The 12,584-nt window shown below is 41.2% G+C and overlaps 1 protein-coding gene across 4 annotated transcripts in view; it reads right to left on the bottom strand.

Moving 5' to 3' along the window:
* LOC143143190 (monocarboxylate transporter 10) overlaps positions 1-12,584 on the bottom strand; it is a 230,027-nt gene that overhangs the window by 130,098 nt on the left and 87,345 nt on the right. For all 4 annotated transcript variants that reach the window (XM_076304199.1, XM_076304198.1, XM_076304200.1 and 1 more), the window contains exons 3-4: positions 4,285-4,730; positions 2,346-2,511 (exon numbers count right to left, since the gene is read on the bottom strand). In XM_076304199.1, the coding sequence (XP_076160314.1) occupies positions 2,346-2,511; positions 4,285-4,455 (337 nt within the window). In that variant the 5' untranslated portion in view covers positions 4,456-4,730. The remainder of the gene's footprint in view (positions 1-2,345; positions 2,512-4,284; positions 4,731-12,584) is intronic.

The following is a 12,584-nucleotide window of genomic DNA, read 5'->3' as shown; positions in this document are numbered from 1 at the left end:
TGTTCTCTCCATCCACTCGCTGTTGAATATTGAACAAAGTCACGAAACTTTGCAGAAGCGGATTAGGCCAGTCTCTTAGCGAGCAACGCCGCGAGAACGAAAACAGAGGTATCCAAGATTATGGGGAAGTTTACTGCCGAGACCTAAAGGGTAGGGTTACCGTTGTCGCAACTTTACGAGCAAAGTTGCGCAATCTAGCCGAAAGATGTATCCGCCGGATGAAATGAAAATGCAAAACATATTTTTAGACGAGTTGAAGGAGCGGACGCCCCCGCGCGAGAAACGATCGATGAAATCCTCGAGGATGGCTCCGTTTGTTCGCGATTACGATTTATTTCTCTCTCCCGTTTCTCGAACCTGTAAATAGAATGTAACGACAACCGCTAATCCGAGGGGATACGATCGATCCCTGGGTTGTTTAGACACAATAACCCGGCCGGGGGTGATGTTGCGACGACACGAGATTCGTGAGTGGCGATAACGGAGAGAACAGACTCGTAACACGAAGTAGGGACGACCCCAAGTGTCGTGGAACTCGGTATCGACGACCTCGAGTGTCACCAGCCACGGTAACCACGACCCCAGACATTCGGGCCTCTTTGAAGCCAACCACCGATGTCGTAATACCTCGGTAGAGACGCTCCTGAATACTCGAGGCGCTGTAACGACGACCCAAATATCGCGATACTTGGTAGCGACGATATCGAGTGCCGTGAGACTCGATAACGATGACTTAAACTGTCGCGAAACTTGACAACGGTGACCAGAAGTACGGTGAGATTCGGTAGTGACGATTCTAAGTGTCGTGAGACTCGGTAGCGATGTTCCAAATATCGCGATACTTGGTAGCGACGATATCGAGTGTCGTGAGACTCGATAAGGGTGACCTAAACTGTCGCGAAACTTGACAACGGTGACCAGAAGTGCAGTGAGATTCGATAGTGACGATTCTAAGTATCGTGAGACTCGGTAGCGATGTTCCAAATATCGTGATACTTGGTAGCGACGATATCGAGTGTCGTGAGACTCGGTAACGACGACTTGGAATACAGTAAGATTCGGTAGCGATAACTTCTAGTATCGTGAGAGTCGGTACCGACAACCCTAAGTATCGTGAGACTCGATAGCGACAATGGCAGATATTCGGAGCTCGTAAGAAGCAATTACTAATTGCGCAACCCTCGATAACGATGATTTCAGATACTCGAGACGCGATAGCGACCACATCGAGTATCGTGAAACTTTGTAGCGACGTCCCTACAAAGTCGACACTCGGTAACGACGACACCAAAGAGCTCGTTAGAGAGAACACGCACATACTCGAGACATGTTAGACGGGTCAGACAAGTAGAATTACCCACGTCTATGGCCAGACAAGTAGAATTACCCCACCTGTGCCCTTACAAGTAGAATTACCCTATCTGTGGTCAGGCAAGTACAATTACCCTGTCTACGGCCAGACAAGTAGAATTATGCCGTCTGTGGTCAGACAAGCTGAATTGCCTCGTCTATGGACAGACAAGTGGAATTACCCGTCTATGGTCAGACAAGTAGAATTACCCCCGTCTATGGCCAGACAAGTAGAATTGCCCTGTCTGTGATCAAAGTAGATTTGCCCCGTCTATTATCCGGCAAGTAGTATGACCTCGTCCATGGCCAGACAAGTAGTGTTACCTCGTCTATGGCCAGACAAGTAGAATTGTCCCCGTCTGTGCTCAGATAAGTAGTATTACTCCCGTCTATGGCCAGACGAGTAATGTGGCCCTTGTCTATGGTCAGACAAGTAATATTACCCCCGTCTATGGTCAGACGAGTAATGTGTCCCTTGTTTATGATCAGACAAGTAGTATTATCCCCGTCTATGGTCAGACGAATAGTGTGATCCTCGTCTATGGTCAGACGAGTAGTATTACTTTTTCACAGAGCCACAAATAACGGAGATATTCAAAGTGGACAAACTTAACGTCCCACTTTGTACAAAATAATTCGAGCATTTGTTAAACATATATACACACAGTCCGGTCCCGTCGCTCGATCGTCGCGATCCACGTTCTTACGACCGAGAAACCATTCCGGTCTTGATTCCAAATTATAATTTTCGTAAAACGGATTCCGTTTTTCAAAAGGAACCCGCCCGAACGTCCCGCGGAAAGGACCAAAGGTTCATTATCCGTTTCAGAACGAATCCCTCGAACAATGTTTGTCGCGAGATCAAAGGAACGCTTAAGCCGACACCCGCGGCTAGTAGAGCAGAGATTCCTCTTCCCGGCGACAAGATTCTCGTATCCCTGATTCCACGGGGGCGGCGACTGATTTATACTAATTGAAAAGTGACCGTAACTCACCGCCGTGATAAGAGCTCCCCCGATGAGGAGTGTAGACGCCGTTTCGGGGCTCGGGGCAATGGCTCGGCGTGTAATACTGCATAGGGTGGTGCAGGTAATTGTTCGGGGTGCTCGGCACGTGTACCGGGTGACAGTGCATGCATCTCCGCGGTGTCTCCGGCACACCCTGTGGAAAAGAAAATCCTGTAATGGAAGGAAGGTGGAGGGTGAAACGCTAATCGAACGCACGGCTGTTAAATCTCGGAGAGGACGTAACCTGGAAATTAAACACGCTCGAATTTATCGAAGGGAGAAAGTGTCGCGAATGGAATACCGATTAGGGGACGAATGCCGCGGGTAATTCTCACGGGCCTGATCAACGATTCGCCCCTGAGGTGAATGGTAACCGTTGAACCACCATCGATTTCTGACTCCGTAATTGAATCTGGCCCTCGTACGTTCATTTCTTGTCGCGATTTCGACGCGATTACGTCCCGGTGTTCGTGGTTCTTTGCGAACGAGTTTAACGACCCCAGTCGGGAAAACTTTAACGTTCGAACGATTGAAATTCAAATCGGTGTTGACGAAAAGAAGAACGATCTAGATGATTATTTTTTATTTCCATGCCATGTTTACTTACCGAACGGTCGATACTTTTACAACCGAAAGATATTCTCGAGCTTCGATGACAATTAGCAGCACTTGTTATCCGTGTTCGTAACATTTACCTGCCCCCACCCATATCTCCCTGTCCCCTCGGCTTTCGAACCGGGAATTCCGGTGGAAGAGACATACTCTTCGGAAATGCGGTACATGTACAATGGCGGTTAAGCCCTCGTCGAGGTAATTGCCGTACGCGATGTCCAATAAGTGCTTATTCTATGGACTCGTAATCAACCTTCCTTGAAAATTACCGTCTCAATTGGCCATTGTCAAAGATCGTGCACAACGAACCGCTCGTGTCGTTAACGCGTTTCCGGTTCGATGATTCGATTTTCTTCTACGTATTCCTCGCATTTCGAATCCGACATCGATGTTTAAAATAACGAACCCAGTGGAACGGGAACTTTCTACGCGCGGAGATAACGTTACTTGGTTAACAAAACATCACTAATTACCATCGATATCTAAAGCACCGATTTACGTCAACCTAAGTAACAAACTTTCGCAATTTTAATCGTTTCTGTACTGTTTAAAATAGAATAAATATTTCACGTACGACTCGTGTCGTTAACACACTTCCAGTTCAATTATTCAATTTTCACACGCGGAGATAACGTTATTTAGAAGAAAAAAATATTACCAGGTACCCTCGGTATCGAAAGCACCGATTTATTTCAACCTAAGTGGTAAAGGTTTCTCTACTGTTTAAAACAACAGATACATTTCACATACGACTCGTGTCGTTAACACCAATTACCATCGATATCTAAAGCACCGATTTACGTCAACCTAAGTAACAGACTCTCCCAATTTAAATTTCAATCGTTCCTCCACCGTTTAAAACACCAGATATCCCAACACATGGTATTCCCAAAGACTATATTCCACAGTATTCAGTACTGACTAGAACTAGTCGAACATCGATCACACGTTACGAAAATAGCCCAGGGAAGCTAGGCTCGATATAACAAGGAGAAACGAGTCTTCAGAGAAGCTTTTTGCGACGAGATTCTATCAAGTAAAATACACACCAATGTCAGGTATTCGCGTATCCATATTCATCTATGCACAGTCCCACCGAATAAAACGCCCTGATCATAAAACGATACCGAGCACGCAGTTACTCGTAACCCACAACGACGTACGTGATCCTTCGAACGAAAGAACCCTAAACCAAAAAGCCAAGTGTGCGTGTTCCACAGGCGCTAATAGTCCCCCATTCTCCTCTCCTCATCGAAGAGAAGAATGGTGGTGCCTGCCGCGAGGGAAACGGTCGGTGGCCAACGGTTTTTATTACCTGCATAGAATGCTGGGATCGTAGCGATCTTATCGAGCCGGCCGCGTGCAACGAGGGCACGCTACCCCCGAAGCTCATCGCGGAATTTCTGCATCCGCCCGGGGTGGACCAACCACCGCGGACGCTGGCCGATGTCCACCCCATACCGCTCCCGCAGTCGTCGACCAGCATTTTCACGGGGCACCGTGCATCTCAATGGATCCTCGCGCCTGACCCGTTCTTACTCCCGATTCACCGATCCTTAACGCCGTGAAGGGTAAAAGAAAAACGAGGTTACCAAGAAATTGGTAACCCGATTTTTAACGCTGATCGCAAGCGATGGCGGCTGGAACCGTTGCTCAGAGATCTTCGTTCAATAGCGTTTCGCACGACGATCTCGCGTCCCGGACGATCGTTACGTCGTGCTCGATGTGAATCATCCTGGTGGCCAGCTTGTCCGCGAACACCTGAAACCAGACCAGAGAGAAGTATGATCAGAACGATGTTTAATTATTCAATTTTTACACGTGGTGATAATGTTACTTGGAGAGAGAAAAGTATTACTAGGTACGCTCGGTATCGAAAGTACTGATTTTCTTTACTGTTTAAAATAGAAGAGATATTTCACGTACGACTTGTGTTGTTAACACATTACCAGTTCAATTATTCAATTTTTACACGTGGAGATAACGTTACTTGGAGAGAGAAAAATATTACTAGGTACGCTCGGTATCGAAAGTACTGATTTTCTTTACTGTTTAAAATAGAAGAGATATTTCACGTACGACTCGTGTCGTTAACGTGTTTTCAGATCAATTATTCAATTTTTACACGTGGAGATAATTTATTTGGAGAAAAAAATATCAGCAGGTACCCTCGGTATCGAAAGTACCGATTTATTTCAATCTAAGTGGTAAAGTTTCGTAATTTCAATCGTTTCTTTACTGTGTAAAATAAAAGAGATATTTCACGTAGGACTCGTGTCGTTAACACGTTTCCAGTTCAATTATTCAATTTTTACACGTGGTGATAATGTTACTTGGAGAGAGAAAAGTATTACTAGGTACGCTCGGTATCGAAAGTACTGATTTTCTTTACTGTTTAAAATAGAAGAGATATTTCACGTACGACTCGTGTTGTTAACACGTTTCCAGTTCAATTATTCAATTTTTACACGTGGAGATAACGTTACTTGGAGAGAGAAAAATATTACCAGGTACTCTCGGTATCGAAAGTACTGATTTTCTTTACTGTTTAAAATAGAAGAGATGTTTCACGTACGACTCGTGTCGTTAACGTGTTTTCAGATCAATTATTCAATTTTTACACGTGGAGATAATTTATTTGGAGAAAAAAATATCACCAGGTACCCTCGGTATCGAAAGTACCGATTTATTTCAATCTAAGTGGTAGAGTTTCGTAATTTCAATCGTTTCTTTACTGTTTAAAATAGAAGAGATATTTCACGTACGACTCGTGTCGTTAACGTGTTTTCAGATCAATTATTCAATTTTTACACGTGGAGATAATTTATTTGGAGAGAGAAAAATATCACCAGGTGCCCTCGGTATCGAAAGTACCGATTTATTTCAATCTAAGTGGTAAAGTTTCGTAATTTCAATCGTTTCTTTACTGTTTAAAATAGAAGAGATATTTCACGTACGACTCGTGTCGTTAACGCATTACCAGTTCAATTATTCAATTTTTACACGTGGAGATAACGTTATTTGGAGAAAAAAATATCACCAAGTACCCTCGGTATCGAAAGTACCGATTTATTTCAACCTAAATGATAAAAGTTTCTCTTACTATTTAAAATAGTAGTGACATTTCGCGGACGACTCGTGTCGTTAACGGATTTTCGGTTATTCGATTATTTACACGCAGAGACAACGTTACTTGGTAAACAAAACATCACCAATTACCATCTATATCTAAAGCACCGATTTACGTCAATCTAAGTAACAAACTTTCGCAATTTTTTCGATTTCGCTGCTGTTGTCGAACTTGATACAATTTAAGTCGATTTAAACAATAACGCGTGTTACCATCGACTCAAAATCGCTCACTGCCTTCACGAATGTTAAATTTTCTTTTTGGAAACCATTAGGGTGAAGGTTTCTTCTTTAATGTTTTAAGAAAAAGTATTGGGTTGTTCGGAAAGTCATTTTTTTTGTGAAAATGGAACAAGTTTTTTTTAGAGCGTAGAAACTTTTTGTTAAATTGTATATTCTACATTTTGGAAAACGAAATGATTTTCCTGACAATCTAATGTATTCGTACGCAACAATATATTATAGATTTATACGTTGTTCTTAAGTTCGGTTCGGTTTCGACGAAAGGGTTAACGTGTGTTGGATGTTGAGGTGTTTGTTATAAGTGTCTCGAGAAAATCCGTGACGGAGGAAAGACAGGAACTTGTATAATTGATTGTGTCTTAAAAATTGGAAAAGTTGTTACGTCTTTTGAAAATGTACTGCGGAATTTATGGTAAATTTCTTCGTAGAAGCAATCGAAACCGATCGTTTCGAACGATTGGTAAATCTAGAGTTAAAGAGTTCCTCTATTGGACACTCGAGGTCTTTAAGAATAAATACACAGTGTTTTTAACCGATGGGTCGAAGAACGGTGCGAATCTGACTACTTTGAGATATTTAAGAAAAAATAAACACTCTCCACCCTGTAACTTCTCTCGCAGTGTTCTCGATCGTAATAATTCCATGCATTTTACACACACACACACTTTCGAGATACTTACAAAGGAATTTTGCACTCTGTAACTTCTCTCGCAGTGTTCTCGACCTTAATAATTCCATGCATTTTGCACATACACTTTCGGGATACTTACAAAAGAATTTTACACTCTGTAACTTCTCTCGCAGTGTTCTCGACCCTAATAATTCCATGCATTTTACACATACACTTTCGGGATACTTGCAAATCGAATTTCGCACTCTGTAACTTCTCCTGCATTGTTCTCCATTCCGACGTACGATTCTACGAATTTCCATACACACTTTCGAAGTTGTATGAAAATTATTAGCGACCGTTACGATAGTTTCAATTACACAAAAGTAATATTCCTTCAAGAAGGTTGAAAATTTTAAATACAGAAAAATATTCCTTCTAGAGGGTTGAGAGTCAATTACAGAAAAATAATATTCCTTCGAGAGGGTTGAGAGTTTCAATTACAGAAAAATAATATTCCTTCAAGAGGGTTGAAAATTTTAAATACAGAAAAATATTTCTCCTAGAGGGTTGAGAGTCAATTACAGAGAAATAATATTCCTTCGAGAGGGTTGAGAGTTTCAATTACAGAAAAATAATATTCCTTCAAGAGGGTTGAAAATTTTAAATACAGAAAAATACTCCTTCTAGAGGGTTGAGAATTTCAATTACAGAAAAATAATATTCCTTCGATAGGATTGAAAGTTTCAATTACAGAAAAATAATATTCCTTCCAGAGGGTAGAAAACTTCAATTACAGAAAAATATTCCTTCAAGAGGGTTAAAAGTTCCAATTACCGAAAAATAATATTCCTTCGAGAGGGTAGAAAATTTCAATTACAGAAAAATATTCCTTCAAGAGGGTTGAAAATTTTAAATACAGAAAAATACTCCTTCTAGAGGGTTGAGAATTTCAATTACAGAAAAATAATATTCCTTCGATAGGATTGAAAGTTTCAATTACACAAAAATATTCCTTCGAGAGGGTTGAAAGTTTCAATTACACAAAAATATTCCTTCGAGAGGGTAGAAACTTCAATTACAGAAAAATATTCCTTGAAGAGGGTTAAAAGTTCCAATTACAGAAAAATAATATTCCTTCAAGAGGGTTGAAAATTTCAATTACAGAAAAATACTATCCATTCGAGAGGGTTGAAAATTTCAATTACACAAAAATATTCCTTCGATAGGGTTAAAACTTTCAATTACAGAAAAATAATATTCCTTCGAGAGGGTAGAATATTTCAATTACACAAAAATATTCCTTCGAGAGGGTTGAAAGTTCCAATTACACAAAAATATTCCTTCGAGAGGGTAGAAACTTCAATTACACAAAAATATTCCTTCAAGAGGGTTAAAAGTTCCAATTACAGAAAAATAATATTCCTTCGAGAGGGTTGAAAATTTCAATTACAGAAAAATAATATTCCTTCGAGAGTGTAGAAAATTTCAATTACACAAAAATATTCCTTCAAGAGGGTTAAAACTTTCAATTACAGAAAAATAATATTCCTTCGAGTAGTGTTAAAAAATACCCGAACGACGATTACGGATACTCGTTTCTCGTAATGTTTCTCCGTTTCGATCGATATCCACCCGTACTGTTTAACCGTACCGTGAACACCGAAAGCATTAAAAGAGTTGGCGTACACCGTTCAGCCGTTGAACGCAAAAACAATAATTCGCGTGGCTCGAGATCTAAAGCAGTTCGTGTCGCGTTTACCTTAATCTCGAGTACGGTGAAGAAAACGTTCGGCAAGAAACAGTGGCCCGGCTTCTACGTAATCATGCCAAGTTTTCGGTGCGGTCGTACGTCTTGCGGCTGCAGAGAGACCGGCTGCATTGGTATGCACCGGGGAACACCGCGAGCCACGCCGCGCGGCTGGTTACGAAATATCCTCAATAATGCCGAGCATGCACACGGTACGCTCGCCGTGTGACGTCGCGACGGTGTTAATTGCGGGGCCCGCGTGGACTGATGAAGACGTGTGTTACGAGGATTTAAATAACGACGGATGCCCGAAACCGGCTATGATGCAGTGTACACGTCCGTTATTTCGGTGCACGAAACAACCACCACGAGGAGAAGGACGAAGGCAGGTCCGAATGCTAGCGACCGGATTGCTCCGATTTTCACCGCTTGGAACTCGGCCACGGGGATTTCTAATTGATGAGATCCGGTCGCTAGGATTTCCAACGGCCAATCGGAGAACCACCGTGTGCAATCCGGCCGACTACCGGGGATTTTCAACCACCCGGGTTGAAAATTTAGATAATTAAAATTTTCAGGGTTTGGTGTACGGCGCGCCGAGATCGCTCGGGTGTTGGTTAATTTTGGGGCTGGTGAGTCGGCTCGCTACGATCGCCAATGCGTGGAACTCTGAGTCAGGTGTTACCATCTTGGGTTAGGTTGTCTGGGGTACGCTCAAGATTCGATTCGGTATAATCTCTGACGCTAGAGATACAGAGTTTTGGGAGTTTCAAAGCTCGAGACTCGAATTTTGGGATTTCCAGCGTCAGAGATTCGAATTTTGGGATTTTCAACGATTGAAATTCGAATTTTAGGGTTTTCAACGATTGAAATTCGAATTTTGGGATTTTCAGCGCTCGAGATTCGAATTTTGGAATTATCAACGCTCGAGATTCGAATTTTAGAATTTTCAACGCTCGAGATTCGAATTTTGGGATTTTCACCGCTCGAGATTCGAATTTTAGAATTTCCAACGCTCGAGATTCGAATTCTACGATTTCCAACGATTGAAATTCGAATTTTACGTTTTCCAACTTTCTACATTTGAATTTTAGAATTTTCAACGCCTGAAATTCGAATTTTAGGATTTCCAACTCTTGACATTCGAAGTCTAGAATTTTCAACGCTTGAAATTTTAATTTTAGAATTTCCAACGATTGAAATTCGAATTTTAGGATTTCCAACCCTCGACATTCGAATTCTAGAATTTTCAACGCCTGAAATTCCAATTTTAGGATTTCCAACGCTCGAGATTCGAATTCTAGAATTTTCAACGCTGACAATTCAAATTTTAGGATTTCCAACGCTCAAGATTCGAATTCTAGAATTTCCAACTCTCGACATTTGAATTCTAGAATTTTCAACGCTTGAAATTTTAATTTTAGGATTTCCAACGATTGAAATTCGAATTTTACGTTTTCCAACTCTCTACATTCGAATTCTAGAATTTTCAACGCCTGAAATTCGAATTTTAAGATTTCCAACTCTCGACATTCGAATTCTAGAATTTCCAACGCTTAAAATTCGAATTTTAGGATTTCCAACTCTCGACATTCGAATTCTAGAATTTCCAACGCTGGAAATTTAAATTTTAGGATATCCAACGCTCGATATTCGAATTCTAGATTTCCCAGCACTCCGGACACAATTACTCCAGATTTTCAACGCAATTTCGATCAACACAGAATCAATCTCCATATAGTTTCTCCCTACAGACGCTTAATGCAACTCAATTCTCATGAATTTCCACCGCCCAGAATTCCACAGAATATATTGCATACAAAAAACTTCCGAGACACTTAAGTTGACTCTTCGATCGACAATATCCATCCTCCAAGATTGTAAAAATTTTTTTCGAAAACAAAAAACATAAAAATATGAATGCAAAAGTGCGTAACGTTAACTGGACGATTTCTCTAAAAGATAATCTCTATTTGAAGGAATCTACTATTTCCTTTGAACCAATGGGCAGTCTTTTCGTAAACTCGATACCGGAGTCGCAGAATCTCGAAGTTCCACAGTACGAGGGAGAAGGCCGAAAATCTTTCAGAATTGTAACAATTTTTTTTAAAAACAAAAAACCTAAAAATATGAATGCAGAAGTGCGTAACGTTAACTGGACGATTTCTCTAAAAGATAATCTATATTTGAAGGGATTTACAATTTCCACTGAACCAATGGGCAGTCTTTTCGTAAACTCGATACCGCGATCGCAGAATCTAGAAGTTCCATAATACGAGGGAGAAGGCCGAAAATCTTTCAGAATTGTAAAAATTTTTTTTGAAAAGAAAAATCATAAAAATATGATTGCAAAAGTGCGTAACGTTAACTGGACGATTTCTCTAAAAGATAATCTCTATTCGAAGGGATTTACGATTTCCGTTGAACCAATGGGCAGTCTTTTCGTAAACTCGATACCGGAGTCGCAGAATCTCGAAGTTCCACAGTACGAGGGAGAAGGCCGAAAATCTTTCAGAATTGTAACAATTTTTTTTAAAAACAAAAAACCTAAAAATATGAATGCAGAAGTGCGTAACGTTAACTGGACGATTTCTCTAAAAGATAATCTATATTTGAAGGGATTTACAATTTCCACTGAACCAATGGGCAGTCTTTTCGTAAACTCGATACCGCGATTGCAGAATCTAGAAGTTCCACAATACGAAGGAGAAGGCCGAAAATCTTTCAGAATTGTAAAAATTTTTTTTGAAAAGAAAAATCATAAAAATATGAATGCAGAAGTGCGTAACGTTAACTGGACGATTTCTCTAAAAGATAATCTATATTTGAAGGGATTTACGATTTCCGTTGAACCAATGGGCAGTCTTTTCGTAAACTCGATACCGTGGTCGCATAGTCGCGGAGTTCCGCAATACGAGCGAGGAGGCCGGAAACAAATGGCGGATTTGTATTCGCCGGCGGCGTTCAACATATATTTCAACTTTACCGCCGCCGCGAAAAGGAGGAATCTCGTAACGGCTGCAAAAACAACCAGACCGTAAATCCTTTTCTAAAACACTATTTAATCGAAACACTTGGCCGAGGAAAACGCCAGTAACGTATCCCCCACCGGAAGTCCGCCTCTAACGCACCAAGTCGTTAAAACTTCTATAAACTCTTTCTGCTAAGTTTATACACGCGCATTACACACACATACACACACCGAGAAAGTATCTTTAAATTCTCGATATATTAAAGCGAGAGAGAATTTATCAAATTTTCATTTCGAACGAACACTTTGGTGTAAAATTCCGGCAAACAAACGCGAAGCGACGTCCTTTGAGAAAATACTTGCTTTCCGTCACGATCAACATTCGTATATAGTATGCAAACGCGTGTATCAAAAGACGGTCTTCCTACCTACCGATCGATACTTCTTTGGAAAGAAGCTTTTCTGGTTCAATATTTAAATACCCTCGTCGAAGGGAAATTTTCCTCGGAAAATCGAAGCTCGTGTCTCACGAGATGGTAACTTCGTTACGAACTTCGAACTAAATTCACCGTGGTGTTCCTCCAGCGCGAACTTCTTTTCTTTTTTTTTTCTATTTGAAGGAAAACGAGTCGACTCAATCAATATGGAAATTTTCCCGAGAAGCGCGACTCCGTCCACCGTGAAAACGCGACTCACTCGTTGAGTTTCCCTCGACGTTTAATTTAAACGTACGTCTACGCATTGCCACACCGTGGCTCAACATTCCTGGCTTTTAGGAAAAAGCAACGCTGCCGGGTTAACACTCGAGTGACCACGGGGAAACACTCCACCCTCTTAGAGCCAACCATTCTTGCAACATAACAACCTCCTTACACGTCGATCGTCATCTACATCGCCCCTTCAAAGACCATC

This window comes from Ptiloglossa arizonensis, chromosome 2 (genome assembly GCF_051014685.1).
Source record: "Ptiloglossa arizonensis isolate GNS036 chromosome 2, iyPtiAriz1_principal, whole genome shotgun sequence".
Lineage (NCBI taxonomy): Eukaryota > Metazoa > Arthropoda > Insecta > Hymenoptera > Colletidae > Ptiloglossa > Ptiloglossa arizonensis.
This window is presented reverse-complemented; position numbering and strand designations above follow the sequence as displayed.